The 20,500-nt window shown below is 36.1% G+C and overlaps 1 protein-coding gene across 1 annotated transcript; it reads left to right on the top strand.

Annotated features, from left to right (window-relative positions):
• Window positions 1-1,149: 1,149 nt before the first annotated feature.
• On the top strand, window positions 1,150-17,397 carry LOC103715919 (tRNA-specific 2-thiouridylase MnmA). Its single transcript, XM_008803715.4, is given in 12 exon segments — window positions 1,150-1,688; window positions 2,440-2,514; window positions 4,922-4,975; window positions 5,247-5,325; window positions 5,446-5,573; window positions 9,900-9,983; window positions 10,183-10,266; window positions 13,344-13,495; window positions 13,809-13,959; window positions 14,496-14,510; window positions 14,512-14,861; window positions 14,975-17,397. Coding segments are annotated over 11 exon segments (1,503 nt in total). The 5' UTR covers window positions 1,150-1,280; the 3' UTR covers window positions 14,785-14,861; window positions 14,975-17,397.
• The last annotated feature ends 3,103 nt before the right edge of the window (window positions 17,398-20,500 follow it).

The raw sequence follows: 20,500 nt of genomic DNA, 5'->3' as shown, positions 1-20,500 counted from the left end.
ATGGGTGCTTAAAATTATATTACGGTCGGAGCACAAGAAAGGCATCAAATCCCACAGCACCAATCGAGCCCACGCCTAGATCAGCTTGATCCCTTCTGATTTGTCGGCACCACCACAACTTTTGTTCTTCTCCCCTCCCCTCTCTCTTAAATGACAGGTTACTCGAGGTGGAAGTCTTAAGGCAAGAATAGATTAGTCGGGAGTGGAAGTCCCAAGGCGAGAAGAAGAGATATCAGATGTCCGAATGTTTTATACTAATTCCTATAATAGCTCCATAATTTTGTCACATATTCTACTTTTAGTAGCCTTTATCATATATTTATTAATCATAAAAAATATATTATAATAAAATATTAATATATTTATCAATATATTAATTATTAATATATTCTATAAAATATATTTATTACTCCTATAAATTATTAATCTTATAAAAATATGTTATTTTTCATTATAGAATTAGTATTTTTATTTATACTTATAATAGATTTTTTTAATACTAATAATTATTTTGATTAGAAAAATAAGGTAAATAGGAGTAATATAGTAATATATTAAATATTTTCATTATATAAATATAAAATATAATAATATATTTCTACTAGAATTTAAAATTATCCTTCAATAATAATAATAATAGGATAATAATATGATTAGTAATAAATTATAATATAATATATATCATTAATATAATATAAAATATCAATATAATATATATATATTGACATAATATATTGATGGTATATTGATATATCAATTTTTCTGCTAACTTGAGGGGCATTTTTGTCTTTAATTTTCAACCCAGGATCATTGCCCTGGGATGATCTTGGATTCCTGACTTCAAGGATGGATATCCCAATACCGAGTTGGGAAGTGATTTGAGGAGTGGAGGTGATTTAAGATTACCGCCACGTAGGATCACCGTGGTGCAACCAAACGCGGTGATCTCATCACCTCCACCCACATCATCCTTGATCCTAAGATGATCACCCCATACCAAACGCCCCCCTATAGGTTGAATTATCTACGCAATTTATTATTTTGAAATTTTTATTTGAACGGATCATATTTTTTATTTTTTTAATTTTATTAACAGTATCCACACCCGTCGAGCCGCTCGAGAAAAAAAAAAAAAAAAACCTACTGCCGCCTTGTGAGTTTGGGGTGAAGCTCGCCAAAATTTTCATTTTTTCGCTTTTCATCGCCTTCATCCTTTCCTTTTCGTTGGAACATCCGAGAGGATTCAGTTTCCTGCCCAACCCCGGCGCTGGAAACCGAACATGCGGAGAGCCATGGCCGCTCTCTCTCCCTTCTCGCTCTCCCTCCCAAAACCAAATCTCTATGTCAAACGACCCCCTCTCTTCGTTTCTTCTCCTTCTTCTTGTCTTCAATTTCTCTTGATATCCCGTCCGACTTCCACGAGGCCTCTGACAACTAGCTCTTCTTCTTCTTCTTCTTCTTCTTCTCCGGCGCTCGCGCCGCCGCCCCCTTGTCCACCTCCTCCTCTGTTCTCCTCTAGCTCCTCTGATGCCGTCAATCTCGAGCCCTACCTCGGTTGCTCCATGCCCGGGAAGCGCCTCAAGGTCGCCGTTCTTCTCAGCGGCGGCGTGGACAGCAGCGTCGCCCTCCGCCTCCTCCACGCCGCTGGCCACGACTGTACCGCTTTCTACCTCAAGATTTGGTTTCAGGTCATCCCTTTCCTTCTTACTTCTAGCTGTTTGAAGATTTTTCCCAACTGCTTTCCTCTGATTAAGTCTCTACGAGGTTCGTGTTCTTGTGTAATATTTATGAAGTAGAAAGCCTTCATTTTTTCCTCTGTTGTTTTTGCTACCAGTGGTGGGAAAATAGCATTTTATTGCTAATTTTGAGTTTTATTGCTGGTTGTGGCTTAGATTTATATGGTCCGTCTCGCTAGGTAGTAATGGTTATAAATCAGTTGGAATACATCTTGGATACCATAATAATAATATGGAAAAAAGCTACAGTGTCACTTTTCTCAGAGGATTTGAATATTTAATCACTTTCTTTCTTACGGCTGTCAAACGAGCAAGCTGTCAATAAGCTACTCGTGTTCTATTCCAAGTTTAGGTGATGGTCTGATATTTATAAAGACTTTATTTGGCTTGGAGAACAAATGCAGAGTAATATCCTGTAAATTACTGAATATGACGTTAGGAATTTTTATGAGATTTTGTGGGATTCTGTTATAGGATCGTTAAAGTTGATTTTCTTCTTATAGCTATTTTGAATATGAGATAAAAATTTTTATGACATTTTATATATACTCCCACCGGTAAATGATACAAAATCAATGGGATTTTGTAATTTTCATTTTTCTGTACTATTTCTACTGCATAGTTTAAAATATCTTTTATTTATGTTAAGGGTTCTAGTTGATGTAAGAATTTATTCCGGTTTCTGATACTTGACCTTTTGTAGGAAGATTTTAAGAACTTTTGGTCTGAATGCCCCTGGGATGAAGATTTGAAGTATGCAAGAACTGTTTGTGATCAGGTAAGATGACGCTCTTTGTCTAATTTTCCTTCGGGAGGATAGTAAGAGATAGCTATAATTTGGCTATCATTATCCAATTGAATATTAAAAAGTCAACAACTTATGCCTATTGAATGATAAGCCTTTCTTGTTGGAAATGTGCCCAATGTCTCTAGGACACAACTCAGACTGAACACTATTATTGTACAAGGTTAATCATGATAACAAGAAATTTGTTTCTCAAATTGAAAGTAAAGAACTTCTTGACCAAAAAGCATCAACCTTTTGGCATTCATCGAAGAAGCATCCTATTAGCTGGTAGATGTGCATGGGCCTTGCCCTTTTTGACATAAAATTGATTTTGAATTGTTCTATGGCTGATCTGACTGAAGGTTAAAATAACAAAGTGAGACACTATGTCTGACAAGGTCAGAGTTCTTATGCAATGTCTCAAGGATTTAAGCCTACAATAGTCAATAAGAATAAAAGTTTTTAAAAAATGAAAAACAGAATGCAAGATTAAGACATGGATGATAATTACCATAAGTCCATAACCATCTTTTAAATAATTGGAAAATAGTTGAATAAATCATCTAAGATGAAAAACACAAACATATAAATTGGCAATTAACTACAAGATAAACATTTTGATTTCTGCAAAGGTGATACGCTAGATGTCTTGAATCAAATTGCATATCTTGACCCATCAGTTGACGCCTTCAGATGTTCAACTAGAAGTTATTATGTGATTGCAATATTTAGACAGATATAAATATTCTCTCTTTAAGTAGCTGAAGACACTCATTACCCATGGTTGATAAGACAATTATTTGTCTTAAATTATGCTTTCTAACTGTATGTTTATAAAATAAATTTGATCAGAAATTTCAATAAAAACCATGGTACACGATATTAGTCAGTACTGATGTATACCATACTGTAAGGTACCAAATCGGTACATGGTATGGAAGGCATATCAAATATGTACTATACTGAACCAATTGCCATACTAGACGTATTGACAGTATCAAGATGGTACCAATATGGGATTCAATACCAAGATTGTGAGTCTTGATACAAGAATTGAATGCTTTATTTCCATTAGAGCTACTTAATTGACATATATTAATGCTCATCAAAAGGTTAAGGTGTCCAATTATGAAAAGCATCCAGTATTTTGCTTTTCACATAAGTTGATAGTTCCATCCATGATTTGCTTACGGTGTCAATCTTCTTTTACACCTTATTTTAACTTTTTTTTTTTAAAATCCATTATCTTCGACTTAGAAATTTATTGTTAATATCTTCATTATATTATCCTTTTTCTTTTGTTTTGTGCTAATATTAATTTCAATCAGGACACAGCATCCATATTCATTGTGGCATTATATATTGTATCTTGCCAAACAAAGAGGCTTGGGACATATCTTCTAAATATTTTTCAAGAAAATATTGCTTAGTGGTAGTTTTCTTTTACTTTATCCTAGGCTACAAAGTACAAACAAAAATGAAAGTGAAAATTGTTAACTACATTTGGTATAACGCATCAATCAAACTGTTGGTTAATGAATCTACTAGCATTCAAAGTTTCTTTCATTTTTCTTTTTGGCAATTAGTTTATTTCACAATATGAAAATGTTACTGCATCATTAAAGATATAGATATTCGTTTGATAAAAAAGCATATTTATATCAGATGTGCTAAATCCACTTATTGTATCCTTTCATCTAACTGGCCAAAACCCAACCATGAATAGCTTGAAGATACTACTTTTATTTCTTTCATCAGTTTACTATTTTTAAAAGAAAATTGGGTAACCATATGAATTGATATTCATATGCAATGCAATAAAACAGTAAGTTTTAACCTTGAAGCTTTTGGGTGGGATATCATTATATTTATTATTTGTTATAATTTTGAGGGAAAAAGCAGAAGAAATGTTTCATTTTTTATGTTTTCAATCTTGTTATTGATATAGTTCAAGTGTAAATTGTTAATGGATCCAAGAATTTTTAATATATAAATTGATTTAAATGATCTTTATGATGCCTTTTGTGCCACTAAATGGTGAAATATCTATGAACATGGTTTAATACATTATGATAAGACAGATCTTTATCAGATAATGATTCACAGGCTTCTTTATTAAGAATTCCAGAAGCTAATCCTTGGATTAATCCAACTAATGGATTTATAAAATCTTATAAATAATTAGTTTTGAAATTTGGTTTCTTTTCCTCATGTTTTTAATCATTTATTTTTTTATTGTATTACAGATTATTGCTTCACATAGTCTTTTCTTCTTTCCCCGCCATTCTAGTTAAATATTTGCTTCACCTAATCATGATGAAGTATATAATAATTATATTGTTCTTTGAATGACTTTAGAAAGAGAGACTTTGGAATCATATTCATCTTTGTGGCGTAGGTTGACTTGCCTTTGGAGGTCGTTCATTTATCAGATGAATACTGGAAAAATGTGGTAAAACTGCCCCTCCTCTAAGTTACTAAGTCTCCGCTATGAATTTGTGATTTGCGCATACTATCTATTTCTTGAAAATAATCTAGAAATGCCACATATTTAAAGTAATCATAATTCATATTTTGTTTAAGCCAACCCTCATGATCTATTGAGAAGGCTTAAAGAATGAATCATATTATACTAACAAACACTCTTTGTAAATATGATGCTTCACTAAATCTTTTGATATGTTCTATATTCATTTGGAATCTTTTGTAATATGATTTCTTAGGTATCTCACATTATTAGTGAATACCGTAGTGGCCGCACTCCAAATCCTGATGTTCTTTGTAATACAAGAATCAAATTTGGTATGTTTACTATATAATCTACTAGATTATAACTGCCTGTATTGATTTTTTATATCACTTACTTTTCTTGTTGCAATTGAAATCCATTAATGACTTCCTGTTTCATTTCATCTGGCTTAGGTGCTTTTTTGGAAGCCATTGGAGGTATGGAGTTTGATTATGTTGCTTCAGGACATTATGCACACGTTATTCACTCATCATCAGAACAAAGAGATGGGCCTTCCATCCTAAAATTATCAAAAGACATGGTACTTGGGTTATATATCTTTCAACCTTTTCTCTTTGTTCCTTAGTTGATTTTAATTTCTTAGTCAACTTGTAAGCCATTCATCGATCTTCAGTGTTTAATCACGAATAAGCATATTGATATAAAACTTGAGTTTTTAAATTTCATATGTCATGCGAAAATTTGTCACTGCAAGGAAAGATACCCTCTTTCACGAAAGAATACACTAATCCAAATCCCTCCTGGACATGAATATTTCTACTCTTACAATCACATCGCACTTCATTAGTGCATTATTTGCTGATAATATCATCAAGAATATGCATGTGATGGTGCCAATTTAACAAGTTGTTTCCAAGCAGCTCTCGTTCTGCTGGCCCGGTTGATAGTGAGTCAAGCTTGAGCTTGGAATTGAGCTCAAAAAACCTGAGTTGAGGTTTTTGATTTGCTTGGCTTGCTAGTGTGTTCAGCTTTAGTGAGCTCAATATAAATAGATATTACATATGGTACATTTATTTTGTCAGTGAAAGTTAATTGATCCTCTTATTAATATTTTAGAAATAAAAAATCATTTATAATGACTCACTAAGGTTAAAAGATAACCAGGATGTACAAATTCTCATGACCTGAACCCTTGTCCAACCCTCATCTCTCAAGAAACTGTCCTTTCAGCATATATCCTTCTTCCACCACCTCTTAGCCAATGGGTTTCCTAAGTGATCCTGCTACCATGATTCTTAGACTCCAGCCCACAGTCTCCATCACTTGTCACTCCTCTCATTCCCTTAACATTATGTAACTTTTGTAAAAAAATAAATATGCGTGTGCATGGAATTCTTCAAACTTGAAACACCTAATATTGTGTGCTTTGTTTGCGCATCCACCATGTTTCTTAGGCTCCAGTTCACATTGTTTCTAGCTGTCTATAGTAATTCCTCCCAGTGACCTAACATTGGGGAACTCTTGTAAAATATAAATATGTATCTGTGTGCTGAATGTTACACTTCAACCACTGAAAGGCCTAAATTGTGTGTGGGTCTTAGATTGAGTTGACTAGTCCTTGGAATTTCTTATCAAAATAACTTACATTTCTTATGTTGTTATGTTCATAAAAAATAGAAAAATGGATGAAACTACAAAAGAAGTGTTCACACATCCTCAAACACTTATCAACTGCCATAACTTGCAGTAGCAGCTATGCCTAGGAGTGTTTCATTGTGTGCAAGAATCTAAGTTTGTTAACGCCCCCAAATTCTTTATAATTGAATTTTTTATGTAACATCAGTGGCCCCTTCCCCCAACTTAGCCTCTCTACTCTCTCCTTGTGATGGAGTCATTTCCTTCCCCAACTCTGCATTGAGTATCTGTTAGCTGGCTGGTCACTTTTTGTGACCAATCCAAGCTCCACCTTTGTCAATGGAGCCTCTAATTTAACGTGGCAGAGTCAGGATGAGCTTGCAATGAACCTAAGCAAGTTCATCTTGAGCTTTCCAGATTCCGTATGAGGTTGAACAGCTTCAGCTCATTATGAATAAGAGCCAAGCTTAATTTACTGTACATATATGTCATACGTAAACAACTTCAAATTATGAAGTAACACCATTTCAGCACCTAAATATTATATAAAGGAATACTTTTTAAAGGTTTCATTTAGATAAACAGATATCATTTTTGATATTGCTGCACATCCATGCTCATCTTAGTATACATATAATCTTACTATGATGGAGAGAAATATTTACCATTAGAAGGTTGATACGAAGTTGGTGGTCCTTCATGATATGGGAGATTACACCTTGGTATCTTTTGTGATTACTGCTACCAAACAAGTGATGCATTGAGTACTTAACCTATAAAAAAACCATGGCAATATAATATTTAAAAGTGGTTGTTTACATATGCTATGCTTGTGAAATAGAACAAGCTTATATTAGATTAGAATGATTTGGATCCAATATGTTAACCAAAAAAACTGATCCGTTTCCATCCAATGATCCAACTGTCCGCTAAAGTTCAAAAGTACAAATGTGTTAATATTTGAGCATTCAAATCAATCCAGCAACTCTGTCAGGCATGTCAGTGCTTTGTGTTCTTTACCCATTTGAGAAGACACAATGGGAGAGACAACTAGAGAAAAACCCTATTATTCTAAGGTTATAGTAATTAGTTATTTTGGTTATATAGTTAGTGTTTGGCAAGTGCAAGTATGAGGGAAGAGCACAATAAGGAACTGGGTTTTGATGGGAGTTACTCATTAGACAGACTTTTTGGTAGGCTGGAAGAGCGGAAGTTCCTCAAAAATTCATAAACAAGAAGAGTATAGTTATGAAATTTCCTCTTTTTAGGAAGAAGAGGGTTACAGGCTGTTTTTTTTGGGTAATGAAGCTAGGCGGCATTTCAGCATAATACAGAAATATTGGTCTAAGATGTTCAGTATTATTATGAATATCAATTTTTCGGAATGGCATGAGTGAATGGTCTATTTGACCTTTTCTACGAGTTTGCCAGACCATAACTGAAAGGGCTTTGGGTGAAGCCATCAGTATGAGGAGATTTGTGCCTAAGAAATGGTCGCAGGTTCTTATGTCAAACTTTTCCATCTTCCATCATGATTAGGAAAATATGTAAACTACAACTAATGAGGTTGGTCACCACTCACCAACAGGCATTTTATATTTCATTGCAAGCCTTTTGCTTTCCTAAAGTTGCTTTAGCTAGGAATTTGATGCAGATTCAAAGGTTGATGTCAAGATGATAGCTAATTGTAATTGCTGAATCTTTTTGTGGAGCCTTTATTTTGAGTACTGCTATTAGCCAAACACAATTGGATGCGCAAGTGCTTGGATGATGATGATGATGAGTTGGGAATTAGTCAGCAGGAGTTTCCTTGGTGGACTTTAAATTACTCATATTGCGAGCCAGACATGTTGGATCATCCTAAGAAATAGAGTTATCATACAAGTAATTCATGGAGCACTAACCAAATTTGTCAAATTCATGAAGGGTAACACTATTTGGCCTGATAATTGAAAAATCAAAGTCATTTCATCTAACCATGGAATTGTAAAAGAGTATTCTATTTGGTCTCTATGGTTTGATAAAAAGTTCTAGCTTTCAATGTGGCTTGGGATTGTTGAGCAATATTTATTCAGTGTTGGCTCTGGCATCTAACCATTCATCATTTTTTTTGTGTACATTCATCATTTTTTTTGTAAATTCTTAGCTTTCAGAGCTTTAATGCTCAGTTTGCCAAATTGTTCTTTGCTTTGGATTTTTTATTGACACTGAAAACTGCATTAGCACCAGCCATAACATTAGGGCACCATTAATATTTCTCCTTGCTCAGTCATCGGAACTTTGGAAATCAGATTTGCATGCCAAGTAGCCAAAGTTTCTTGAGTGAAAAGAGGATCAGACACTGATACCTGTAAGAGTATCAGATGAGATTGTCTCCAGCCAACTCTGACAACAGCAGCTCTGTCTAATTAGCAATAGTCTTAGTTGGTCATTAAGCCTTATCAGACCAATGAAACAAGGGCTGAACATGATCCTTTTCTTTAAGATCACTGAGATACAATGTTGAAATCTGTAGTTTAGTGATAATTTATTTTTTCCCTCACTTTGCGAGCTACTGTTTCTAAGTGCAGTATCTGTAACTGGAACCTGGCAGTCAGATTTTGAAATAATCATTACATCATTCTGTTACTGCTTCACGTGTAAAAGGAATACTTTTAAGGGCTTCATGTAAGTGCACACAAGGGATGATTCCACATCTTTCATGTACTATAAAGCAGTTCATCTGTAAGTTGTGATCTATGGATGCAAAATAGTTTGATGAAGACTTTGTGGTTCTGTGCTATCTAACTCAGATTGTTAGTGACTTGGAAGTTCCAATTAATTATTGATCAGTTATTGTCGGTTCAGCTAGGGTTATTTGCCTGGAATGGACCATAACATCAAATCTGTAATATTGATACTGGTCTTTTCGGTGGTTTTCTTGCTAGTTGGTGAAGTGGTTTAGTGAAGAATTGAACTGGGGTAAAATGCACGACATAAAGCACCCAAACTCGTCTGTTTCCTGAAATCACTATTTGTTTTTGTTTTTCTCCTTTAAGTAGATTTTGAACTTGTGGACTTGAGGGAGTGTGAAATCATGAAAAGATATAATAAACACATGAGACACAAAACGTTCTCATTTAGGTAGATTCTGTTCAAAACCATGCGAGTTTTTGAAAATAAATAATATCACTGGATATTAAAATTATCTTAAAAGAACTTTTATTTCCATTTCTTATTACAATTGTAGTTTTGTTAGTGATTATTCAGATTACTAGCATTTATATTGCAGGTGAAGGATCAAACCTATTTTCTCTCACATTTATCACAGTTTCAGCTTAGGAGGCTTCTTTTTCCTATTGGTTGTATACCAAAGGTGAGTTCGTGGATGTGAAGATGGTTTGTCCATGCACTCTCTTCTTTATGCCACCCTAAATGTCACTTGCAGTACATGATTCAGCAGTTAACTTGTTTATATGATTAAGGTCCAAAGCAAGATTTAGTATACTGCTTTTTAAATCAGATAATCACCTCGCAGGCTTTTAATATCTATTATATTGCATTATCATGTACAGGATGAAGTGCGTAGGCTAGCTAGTTTAATGGATCTTCCAAACAAAGATAGAAAAGACTCTCAAGGAATATGTTTTCTTGGAAAGGTAGATTCCTACCTCAGTTACATGGTATTGAATACATGCCATATGTGCAAACATCGTATAATTTATAATTCACATTTAGCGATGTTTGTATGCAATTATTTATTCAATTTCTCTATGGTGGTTATATCATCCCTTTCACAATATCAGTAGTGGGTGAAATGGAGTCTAAATTTGGCAAGAAATGGAAAAATATTAAGATATAGGAGTCATTAGAGATTTCTTTAAGAAGGTCGAGGGCATTTCTACAGTCAGCTGTTTCAAGTTCTTAATTTCTATGACATTCTTGGAATCAGAAAAGTTGAACATGCAGTAGAAATGCCACCATGTGGTTGTTATATATCATATTTATACTTTTTTTTATGTGGTTCTTGAATCATGTCTATATTTTCACATGCCTTTTAATTTTCAATATAAATTCTTGTAAGTTTCAGATTCCTACTTGCTCTGCTCTTCCAATGTATCATAAGAAATAATCACAAAAATTATGTTTCATTCTAATTTTAGGTCTTAACTGGTTAGATTGAGATTTATTTTCTAATACAAACCTGAAAGAAAAAGTTGTTTAATGAACCTGAATTTAAACCTAACAATTTCTCCTGAATGACATTTAAATATAACCTGATAATTTTGAAACTGAATTACTCATGGTATGAATTCATGTTTTGTGTATTTGTTTCACTATATTTACATCTTTGCATATGAGGTACAATATGACAGCTAGAAGCCATGATAAGATTCAATGAGATGAGTGGCAAATTATGTTTTGATCATTGTTTAAAGTGGCATGGAAATGGCCCTTGGAGGAAGCAGATAATTGGTTTTGGAATTGGTTCAGTCCCATAACTTTGCAATTCATGCTTCAAATATTAAACTCATGTCTACAAATGTAGGCATTAGGAGGCATAGAGGCCTGAACTCTGCCACTATTCCCCTAGAGGACTTGAAGCCACTCAACCATGATATTACAGAGAAGAAGATCTCTAAGTTCCCAAGCTATTCAAGATATCTCTGATAGATCTGATGCACCTATCTGCATCAATATCCAGATGATGTGAGGACTGCATCATCAGGCCTTGAGCCAGTTTGATTTGTGTGTCGAAGTCCTGTGAAGATTAGGAGTTTGCTGCTAAGAAGTGCATTCAATCCTAAATAAGAGTTGATTAGGACTATTATTTCGTGATCGTAGTTTGGATTCGATGTTCCTGTCCCAACTTCTGAAGAAATTCTGCATTTATCAGGATAGGTTGGTCCCTAGAATGCTATGACATCCTATATCAAACTGCTATACCAGTTCTTATTTGAGCAGGAGCAATGGAATTTTCTAGCCCTTCTCATTCCTTCTTTAGATGTTTTGAGTCCTATTTGGAGTACGAAGCCTTGGAACTAGTTCTAATAACATCAAGGGGCTGTATGTCCCTATATATGTCTCCTGTAGCTCTTTTATTAAAGGTGCCTTTATCCTTTTAGGTTCCCAATGATGTCTGTGATATGATATTGCATCGTTTGACAAGCAGATTTCGACAAATGTATGGTTGGCTACTGGTGACCAACAAGAAGTGTGTGATAATTTCTAGGTATCTCTCTTAACATTATTGATTCACTTTTGAGCCTTAATTTTTTACTATTTCATTATTGTATTCAATGCTTAAATACTTGATACCAAGCTTTGGCAAACCATGCCTGGTCACTCGTTTGGGGCGTACCCAACTGGACAGTCAGTTATCAGTATGATTTAGAGGCTTTCTACGAAATGATGACTCCTCTCCTTTGACACTTCAAAACCCTTGCCTTCTCATGAATAAAAACTCTCACCTTCCCTCTCTCCTCAACCTCTGATCACCCCTTCTTCCCTGTGCTCCACCGCGCCTCCCTCTACTCGCTGGGCATTTCTACCATGTATACCTTCGCGGCAGAGCGCCAACCCCCCACCGCAGCCCTCTCCCTGGTGCACAATCGCCCTTCGCCGCACTCTACGATGTCCTTAGCCTTCCCATGGGCACCACTAGCTAGGAGATCAAGGCACTGCATTGATGGTTGGCATGCGCGTGCCACCTAGAAATGGTGGCCATCTATTGTAAGGGCACCTCAGCTTACGAGTTCATCTGGATTCATACTGTCTACTCCACTCTATCTGATCCTAACAAGTGCGCCAACTACAACCACAAGCTCCTCCTTGGCAGCTACATTCGGATCGTCCACTCGTCGCCGTTGCCAATGCCCTCCTCTTTTTGGCCTCTCCTGCTTTCTGTCCTTTCGCGGCTACGACTATTGGACCTAGGAGACCGACCAGTGCTGGTAGGTTAGTCAAGCAGGATCCAGTTTGATGGAGCCATTCAATGGGATTTTGGAACTAAAATAGCAATGGATGAGAGTGTAGGAGAACATGCATGAGAAAAAGATGTAAATCCAAATATAAAGTAAGGGAACACAAATCATGTTGCCAATTTTCTTTATATTCCTGTATTTACATATACTACAAATCATGTATGTATGGATCACCGACCTTTTGAATTAGAACATATAGCTAAACCTGAGTTTGCTCCGATAAGAAATCAAATCTGAGTTTGATCTGATAAGGAATTGGATCCTATGTATAGAATCTTGTTTCAATCTGATAAGGTTATTGAAAACTTAATTTGGATCATACCTGATTATTATACAATAATTAGGTCAGGTTGTCGAGTTTACGAGGATCATTTATATGCCCTCGTTATCATTGGTTTGCCATTGTTTTCACAGGGTTGTAAATGTCAGGATTTTGAATGTTAAACACTGGCATGTTCTGTGCATAATATTAGAGATTCAGAATTTCTAAACTTGCAAACCAATTGTTCAAATATCTTATGCTGCATGTTTGGTTGATTGTAAGAAACTTCCTTTATGTTGGGGAATATATGAAATATAAGGTGAACGATGATCAAAATGATGCACATGTATTCTTGTAATTATCTTTTTGAAGTTCTAGTGACCTCTTTTATATCTCTGGGTGAAGTCCTTGGTATGGTCTTTCCAAAAGCATTTTTGTTCCAAATCAGTACACTCCAAGATGGAGGTTTGATAAAACTTTATAAATGTAGGTTAAGTTTTGTGAGTTTGTTGCAAAGCAAATAGGGGAGGTGGAGGGTATACTTTTAGAAGCTGAGACAGGAGATTACCTTGGAAAACACCGGGGCTTTTGGTTCTATACTATCGGTCAGCGTCAAGGTCTGCGCCTTCCTGGAGGACCCTGGTAATCACTGCTGTTCTATCGTTATTATCTTAGTTTTACATCTGGTGCCTATTCTAGTTGTTTTAGTGTATTGAACAAATTCAACAGGATGCAAGCAAACTCAATAAAAATCTCTGGTTCTTATGAATACATTTTGGCACATATCTTTGCATGCAAGAAAGATGAAATGGCTTCTCAGTCCCAAGTTTTTGGACATAGTACTGATGGTTGTAAAGCCTGTTTGACTGCAAAATGCACCTAATGGTTATTGTGGTGAAAACTATATTAATCAATTAGAGATTCAGTCTCCAACATCCTTCCATATGTTGTGCAGGTATGTTGTTGAAAAGGACGTGCAGAACAATGTTGTTTTTGTATCAAGAAACTACTTTTCACTGGATAAAAGGAGGCGCACATTTCGTGTTGGATCATTAAATTGGTTTAGCGGTTCACCTCCTTCAGAGAATGAGCAACTGCAGTGCAAGGTAGAAACAAACTATATAAGTTTGACGGTCACCTTATTATTTACATAATTCTCAGTGGCATTATATAACAGTAGTTTCAGAATAAAAACAATTGTTAAACCCATCATGGATTTGCAATTTTTATGAGAGTTAAGATGCTCTCACCATGTACTCAGAGCCCATTTTTGCTGGCTTGTATGAAGCCAACTCATGGAACATGACTTAAAAATTCCAACCTCATTGTCTATTAAGGACTGTAATATCTCATATTATTTGAGTATCTTACAGCACTAGCTCTGGCCTTATGAAAAATCTCAAAATTAGTTTTATGTGAATTTTGAGAGTTTACAGGAAAGCAACCTGCTTGTGGTTCTATATTTGCTTGTTTGAGATTCATAAGTTGTGCTGCTAATTAACTCTAATATTAAACCTGAAAATAAGTGCAGAAGTTAGGTGTACACCTATTTATTTCTTTTTAAAAAGAGAAATGAGAGAGAGAAAGAGGATTGTATTTTTGCTTGATGGACATATACTGACATTAGCATTCCTAATTGAAGGTTCGACATGGTCCTGGGCTTTTACGACTGCAGCATAACAGAATGGTCTAGCAAAGATGGTCATGAAGAAGTTGTAGAGGTGCATATATCTGAAGATGACCAGGGTCTAGCTGCGGGGCAGTTTGCAGCATTCTACTGCAATGATATCTGCCTAGGATCTGGAGTGATTTTGGATTCCTGGGATGACAAGAGCTTTCCCATTTGCACAAAGGCTTTGGAGATTGCAAAAATGGAGGACAAGTCGAAACTTGGAAAACCCGTTAAGATAAAGAACGCGGAAAGATGTTAAAGTGATGAAAAATTCTGGTGCTTCATGGACATTCTGAGCATCCTAAGCATATTACTGCAGCTGAGACTCGAAAACAGGTATAAATCTCTGCAACTCCAGCACATTATACTTTCTGAGTTTGTGTTAGGAGTGTTCTAGCACTTTCTTTAACCTCATTGGTTTCTTGTCGATTCATTTCACCAAAATGCAGGGAAGATCTTTAGATTCCCCGGATGATTGAGAGAGGATTTTAATGTATTATTATTACGTGTCACTGTCCTGAAATGCTGTGATTTTGGTGGGGCTGAAATCAATTATGAATGTTCTTGAAGCCGAGGCGATGCATCGCAGGAAAGGGTTCAAAGATTTTAAAAGTTACATTGTTTTCATAGTTTCATGGTCCATACCTACCTGCTCCTGAAGTCTTTTTGGACAACGGAGAAGCCAGTCAGGATATTGCAAGCTCCCCACAAACTGAAGCAAATGAGTGACCCGGCTGCTGATCTTACAAGCAATTTCCAACCTCATACAGAATGGCGAACAAGAATTTAGAGTTACACGAATCTTAAACAGGATCGTGGTACTTGGTAAAATGTTTGGTTTATAATTATTGTATGCTATTTTTATAATTACGGGATGCCATCATATAGTCTTCTGTAGTTGTGTATAATTTGAGACATTATTAAAAAGCTGTAATGCCACTTCTTTTAGATCCTTCTATATTTAAGCTGGATTAAGTATGCTCGCAAGTCTTTTCATTTTCTTTACTCGAGTTGAATCTAGGAATATCATCAAGTATAACAAATACCCATTGAAGCGGGACAAAAATATTGTGATATTTCAACAGATGACTCAATTTAAATGCTGCCATTTGAGAGCAACCCCCATGTTTCACCATTTAAACTCGGAATTTTTCTTATACTCTAGCATTTTGGATGGTTGATACTGGGTGGTAAGATTATTTATACCAAATAGACTGATAGAAGTCTTAGCAAAAAATAGACTGATAGAAAAGCATAAGCCTTCAATTTTTCTGCATACTTGAAATATAGATCCTTTCTGGAGTATTGTGGTTCTTTTATTATTGGTAACTCATCATTCTCCCTGATATGCTGAATTTCACAGACTAAGACAGGAAATGCTCCAGAACCCTGGTCATTTGCTCAGTGGCACAAATGTTTTCCTATGCCACATTGCGTGAAGCAATTGGTGCATTCATGAACAACCATAACACATTCTATTCATGCCACATAAGCATGGGCATCAGTGAACATTAATCTTCTGCAGCGGAAGACAGGAATCCAGGCCACTAAAGCCAACTAATCCAAAACCCTTCCTCCATATTTTTCTCTCCCTTTCGCTTGACCAAGTCGCTCAACAATCACCAAGCAGTTGAGCTGTCGTTTGCTCTCTTTTTTTCTTGCCACAAATAATCTTCATTGTCTCATATTAGTCTCACTCGCAAGAGAGAACAAATCTGATTTCCATGGCTACAAAAGAACTGGTCTCCTTTACCTCTCTTCAGGAAGCCGGAATGATCAAACCAATCACGAAAAAAACATCCGAAAATAAAATACTTAAAAAACTCAGAAGAAATATTTAAAATATTTACCCCTACTAGTTTCAAACCGCGTGCGATCCAGTCCAGGGAAAGCGTGGTAAAGAGCCGTCCACACAACTGGATTTCTTTCCTTTGTCGTATTGTTCTTGGATTTTCTTCAAACAACCGGCAATTAAAAACAGAATAGAATACTCTTCAATCAACGGCACAGATGCTAAGATCTAGGGGGATAAAAATCTATTAATAAATCTGAGCCGAACTCTGAGCATGATTGCAAACGACACCCCACAAACAATTAAGAAGGCCACTCTTAAGTTTCTAATTGGATTTATGGGCAAGGTCCCCTCAATTGCTTTCTGTTGTCTTGTTCTCAGTGTTTCAGATTTCTAAATTGCTTCGGTTTTTGCGGCCCATTCATTGGATTAGCTTTGGAATTTTGTTGCAACGATGATTAGCAAAATTCCCCTTGTTTCCTCCTATTCCTATATATATTCCATGATCACTTGCTAGATCACCTGTTAGATTTGGAGAGAGAATCAGAATATAATATATACATATATAAATATTTTATATCATCATTTCCATCTTTTGCTCTTTTGTAATGCCTCAATTACGGACCATCCAGGAAAGAAAGAAGAAAAACCAAAATTTCATCCATCAGATTCCACTTCGAGTCTCCCAAGCAGCCGATGTTCTTTTCCAAAATCCACTCAACATGAAAACTTTCTTTTGTTTTTCCAAGAATAAAGCATGAAAACACTTTTAAATTTCAATTCTTTCCAGAACTAGAAAAATATCCCCTTAAAAAACATTTCCACCCCTCTTTTGGGAGAAACATAAACACATCCCCCAACATCCATCCAATCCATGCATCCCCAAACAACCAAGACATATTAATAGAAGCGAATAACGCTCATCAGCCTGTTGAAAGAAAACCCCACTAGATTTTCGCAATTTCTACAAAAATCTCTCCCCCATCACCACCACCACCACCACCGTATTATTGCTCAAAAAACAAACAAACAAAAAAAAAGCCTCTCAACATACGTAAGACAAAAGGGGATCCAAAGATTGAAAAAAAAAAAGTTCTACCTAAGGGCACGGTTGAGGGAGGCGAGGATCCGGCGAAGGCCGAGTCGGACGCGGGGGTACGCTCGGAGAGTATACACGGCGGCCTCCCTGACGAACGTCTCCACCGCTTCTAAGAACGGGTTCAGGCTCCTCACCGGCGGCACGTACAGCGTCAGCGGCGCCGCCGAGAACGCCACCGCGAACAGCAGCTGCAGCATCTAATAATACAATTCTCCCACCTCCTTCTCCTGTTCCTCTCTCTGATCTCTCCTCGAGAGGACGGGCTTCCGCTTGGCCTTTCTACGTGGTGGATATCAGCGAAGGGATGGTATGGTTGTTTTAAAGGTGTGGTGGACTCACATACCAGTCCGTCTTCATCTTGTTCTGGAGTCGTTTCGAGTCGGTTCGGTAGGTTTCTTGGCGGTGCGTGATCGAAATTTAGGTTTGACCGACAGGTGTTTGGATGGTACCTGGATTTCTTCTTGTTTGTATAACGTGAGAGAGCAAATGTAACTAAAAGTTGAGCACGGAATAGGGGTCACAAAGACAGCTATTACTTCTCTCCTTTGGATTTGGGATCAGGATCAGGGTTAGGGTCAGGATCAGATAAACTATTACCCATATCTGCTCCATACTTTGACTTGAGCGAGACGAGATGAATTAGTTAGGATAAATATGGTTAAATGAAGCAAGTTAGATAAGATGAGCCAGATAAAATTAAAATTAAAATTTTTTTTACATACAAATATATATATATATTTTTTGTGTATGCACGCGCATATATATATATATATATATATATATATATATATATAATTATATATATTATATATATATAGATAGAGAGAGAGAGAGAGAGAGAGAGAGAGAGAGAGAGAGAGAGAGAGGAGTTGGATAAAATGGCTGGCGTACTTGATGGAATGGAGTAAATTATCATCCTTTTTTTATTTTTTTTTTTACCTTTTTTTTTTTTTTTCCTTCTAGAGATTAGTTTTAAAAAGCTTTCATTCTTCCAATCCGAGGGACCATTTGGTGGGTTGGAGCTTCACCTGGGTTGGAAACAAAATATAGAAGAAATGTCTTCGTGTCTTGCAATCAAATGTGTGAGGGACATTAACGACATTTTGTTTTGTGTGTGTGTTTTCTGCATTGACTCTTGACTTTGTGATGTGAAGCCATTTTAGTGGTTCATAATGTAAGGTTTATGGGACCAGAAAGGAAATGGATTCAGAAATCTTAAGATGCGGGCATGGAGGTGACCAAAGAGATCTAGGAATCCATGTGACCTTGTGAATACTTTTTTTTTTTTCATGGTCACAAGTATTCACATGATGTGTAGGGCATCCATTTGGAAGGCATTCATCCTTCCTCTCAAAGAGATGGAATTAGAAAGAAATTAGTTAATATGAACTTAGACTTAATTGGGAGCTAATTAATGTAGGATGTAACAAGTCAGGTTCAGGTTGAATCCAAGCATGATCCAAATCCAAAACCAATAGTAAAATAAGTGTTTTTTTCTAATTATTTGATAGGACACTCTAATAGTATGTCTTGACCATGCGAAGTGATTATTTCTAAGAAATGCTAGCATGGATACTGGAAAATATTATGCATACTTACAGAAAACCCTACAATGGTTTTCCAACTGGTACACAAGGATAGCCCATTATTAATAGAGAATTAAGAAGAAGGAAAAATGATATAATTGACATGCTTGTGTAAGACATATAAGCTTAGGGTTGGGAGTGGATCTTTCGCATGAAAGGAGGATTCAGCTTCCTCGCATGAATCCACATTGGATCGTCCACTTGTACCGGCAGAGAATGATGGAGTTCGGGAGCTCTTTGAGATCTGTGCGATAAGTGATCCGATGGAGATTCGTGGTGGGATAGGTGAGTTTCCTCTTTTTCTTTTTTGTTGATCTAGCTGCTCTTCAAAGTTTTTGAGTAAATACATCCCACATTAATCATTAGAATATCATGAAAATCTCTTAGGTAAATCCTTTTCTCTTTAAACTAGGATGGCCTTTTGGCTGATGCATCGCTTTACGCCTTACTAGAGGGGAGGCCAGTAGTAGATGAAAATGAGGCGACTCTAGGAGAAAGGAGAAGAATCGTGCTGTCCACCTAGAGATGACAATGTTGAGAAAGGATCTAGAAATGTTCCCTTATGAAGATTGAAACTAGATCATGCAAACCTGCATATGTGGCAACATCATTGTGTCTTTTGCACGACCGATGCAACCCTTTTCCCCTATGGAGCAACCTCCTTGATACATATTTGCATTGCGAATATTAAACTTTATGAGGTTTTGTTTTTACCATTTCTTGTGTAGTCTGAAGGAAGATGAACATATCAGGTCCATACAAGATAGAATTGTATAGAATAAAACTTTGGAAATTGCGAACCCATATAAATTGTAGTACCCTCTTCCAATTGATTCTTTTTCAGCAATGGCGAAATATGCCAAGATAGGGTAATGGGCAATATATGATGCATTGCTATCGCATCAGATGTTTCAAAAAGGTTAGATCTATAACTAATGAAAATTGTAAATGTAGGTAAGTTGGGACATAATTTATCTAAACTTACAACCTATTCAAGTCGGCATGCCCTGAAACAACATTGTTAACGTTAGCCTCAGTCGCTGGCCTCTGCATTTTCCTTTTATATATATCAGTCTAGACATTAATTATAAGCAAAAAAAAAAAAATTTAATACTCGATCAAAAAATCGGACTTCATGATGGAGCATACTTTATGCATAAGTATGAAATTAAACATCACGAAAATATTAGATCCCAATAGTAACTATGAACCATGTTGATAATGGTAGAGCAGCCCTAAATGTCAAAGGAGGTGCACCACAATCAAATGGATATCTACCTTCAAATACAAGTTAAGGATTAATAATGTAACAGGCTTACATACCTTAATCACCTTCTTTCGTTCACTCGAGGGCTTAGTGAGAACCAAAGAAGACTCTCGTTGGAAAAAAAGGCTATAGAGTATAGTAGCATTAGGCTCTGGTATGTTCTTTCATGCCATTTTATCAATGAGACAAGGCAAGAAAGAAAGACCAATCAACAACTGAATAAGGAAAAAT

This window comes from Phoenix dactylifera, chromosome 6, assembly GCF_009389715.1.
Source record: "Phoenix dactylifera cultivar Barhee BC4 chromosome 6, palm_55x_up_171113_PBpolish2nd_filt_p, whole genome shotgun sequence".
NCBI classification, from domain to species: domain Eukaryota; kingdom Viridiplantae; phylum Streptophyta; class Magnoliopsida; order Arecales; family Arecaceae; genus Phoenix; species Phoenix dactylifera.
This window is presented reverse-complemented; position numbering and strand designations above follow the sequence as displayed.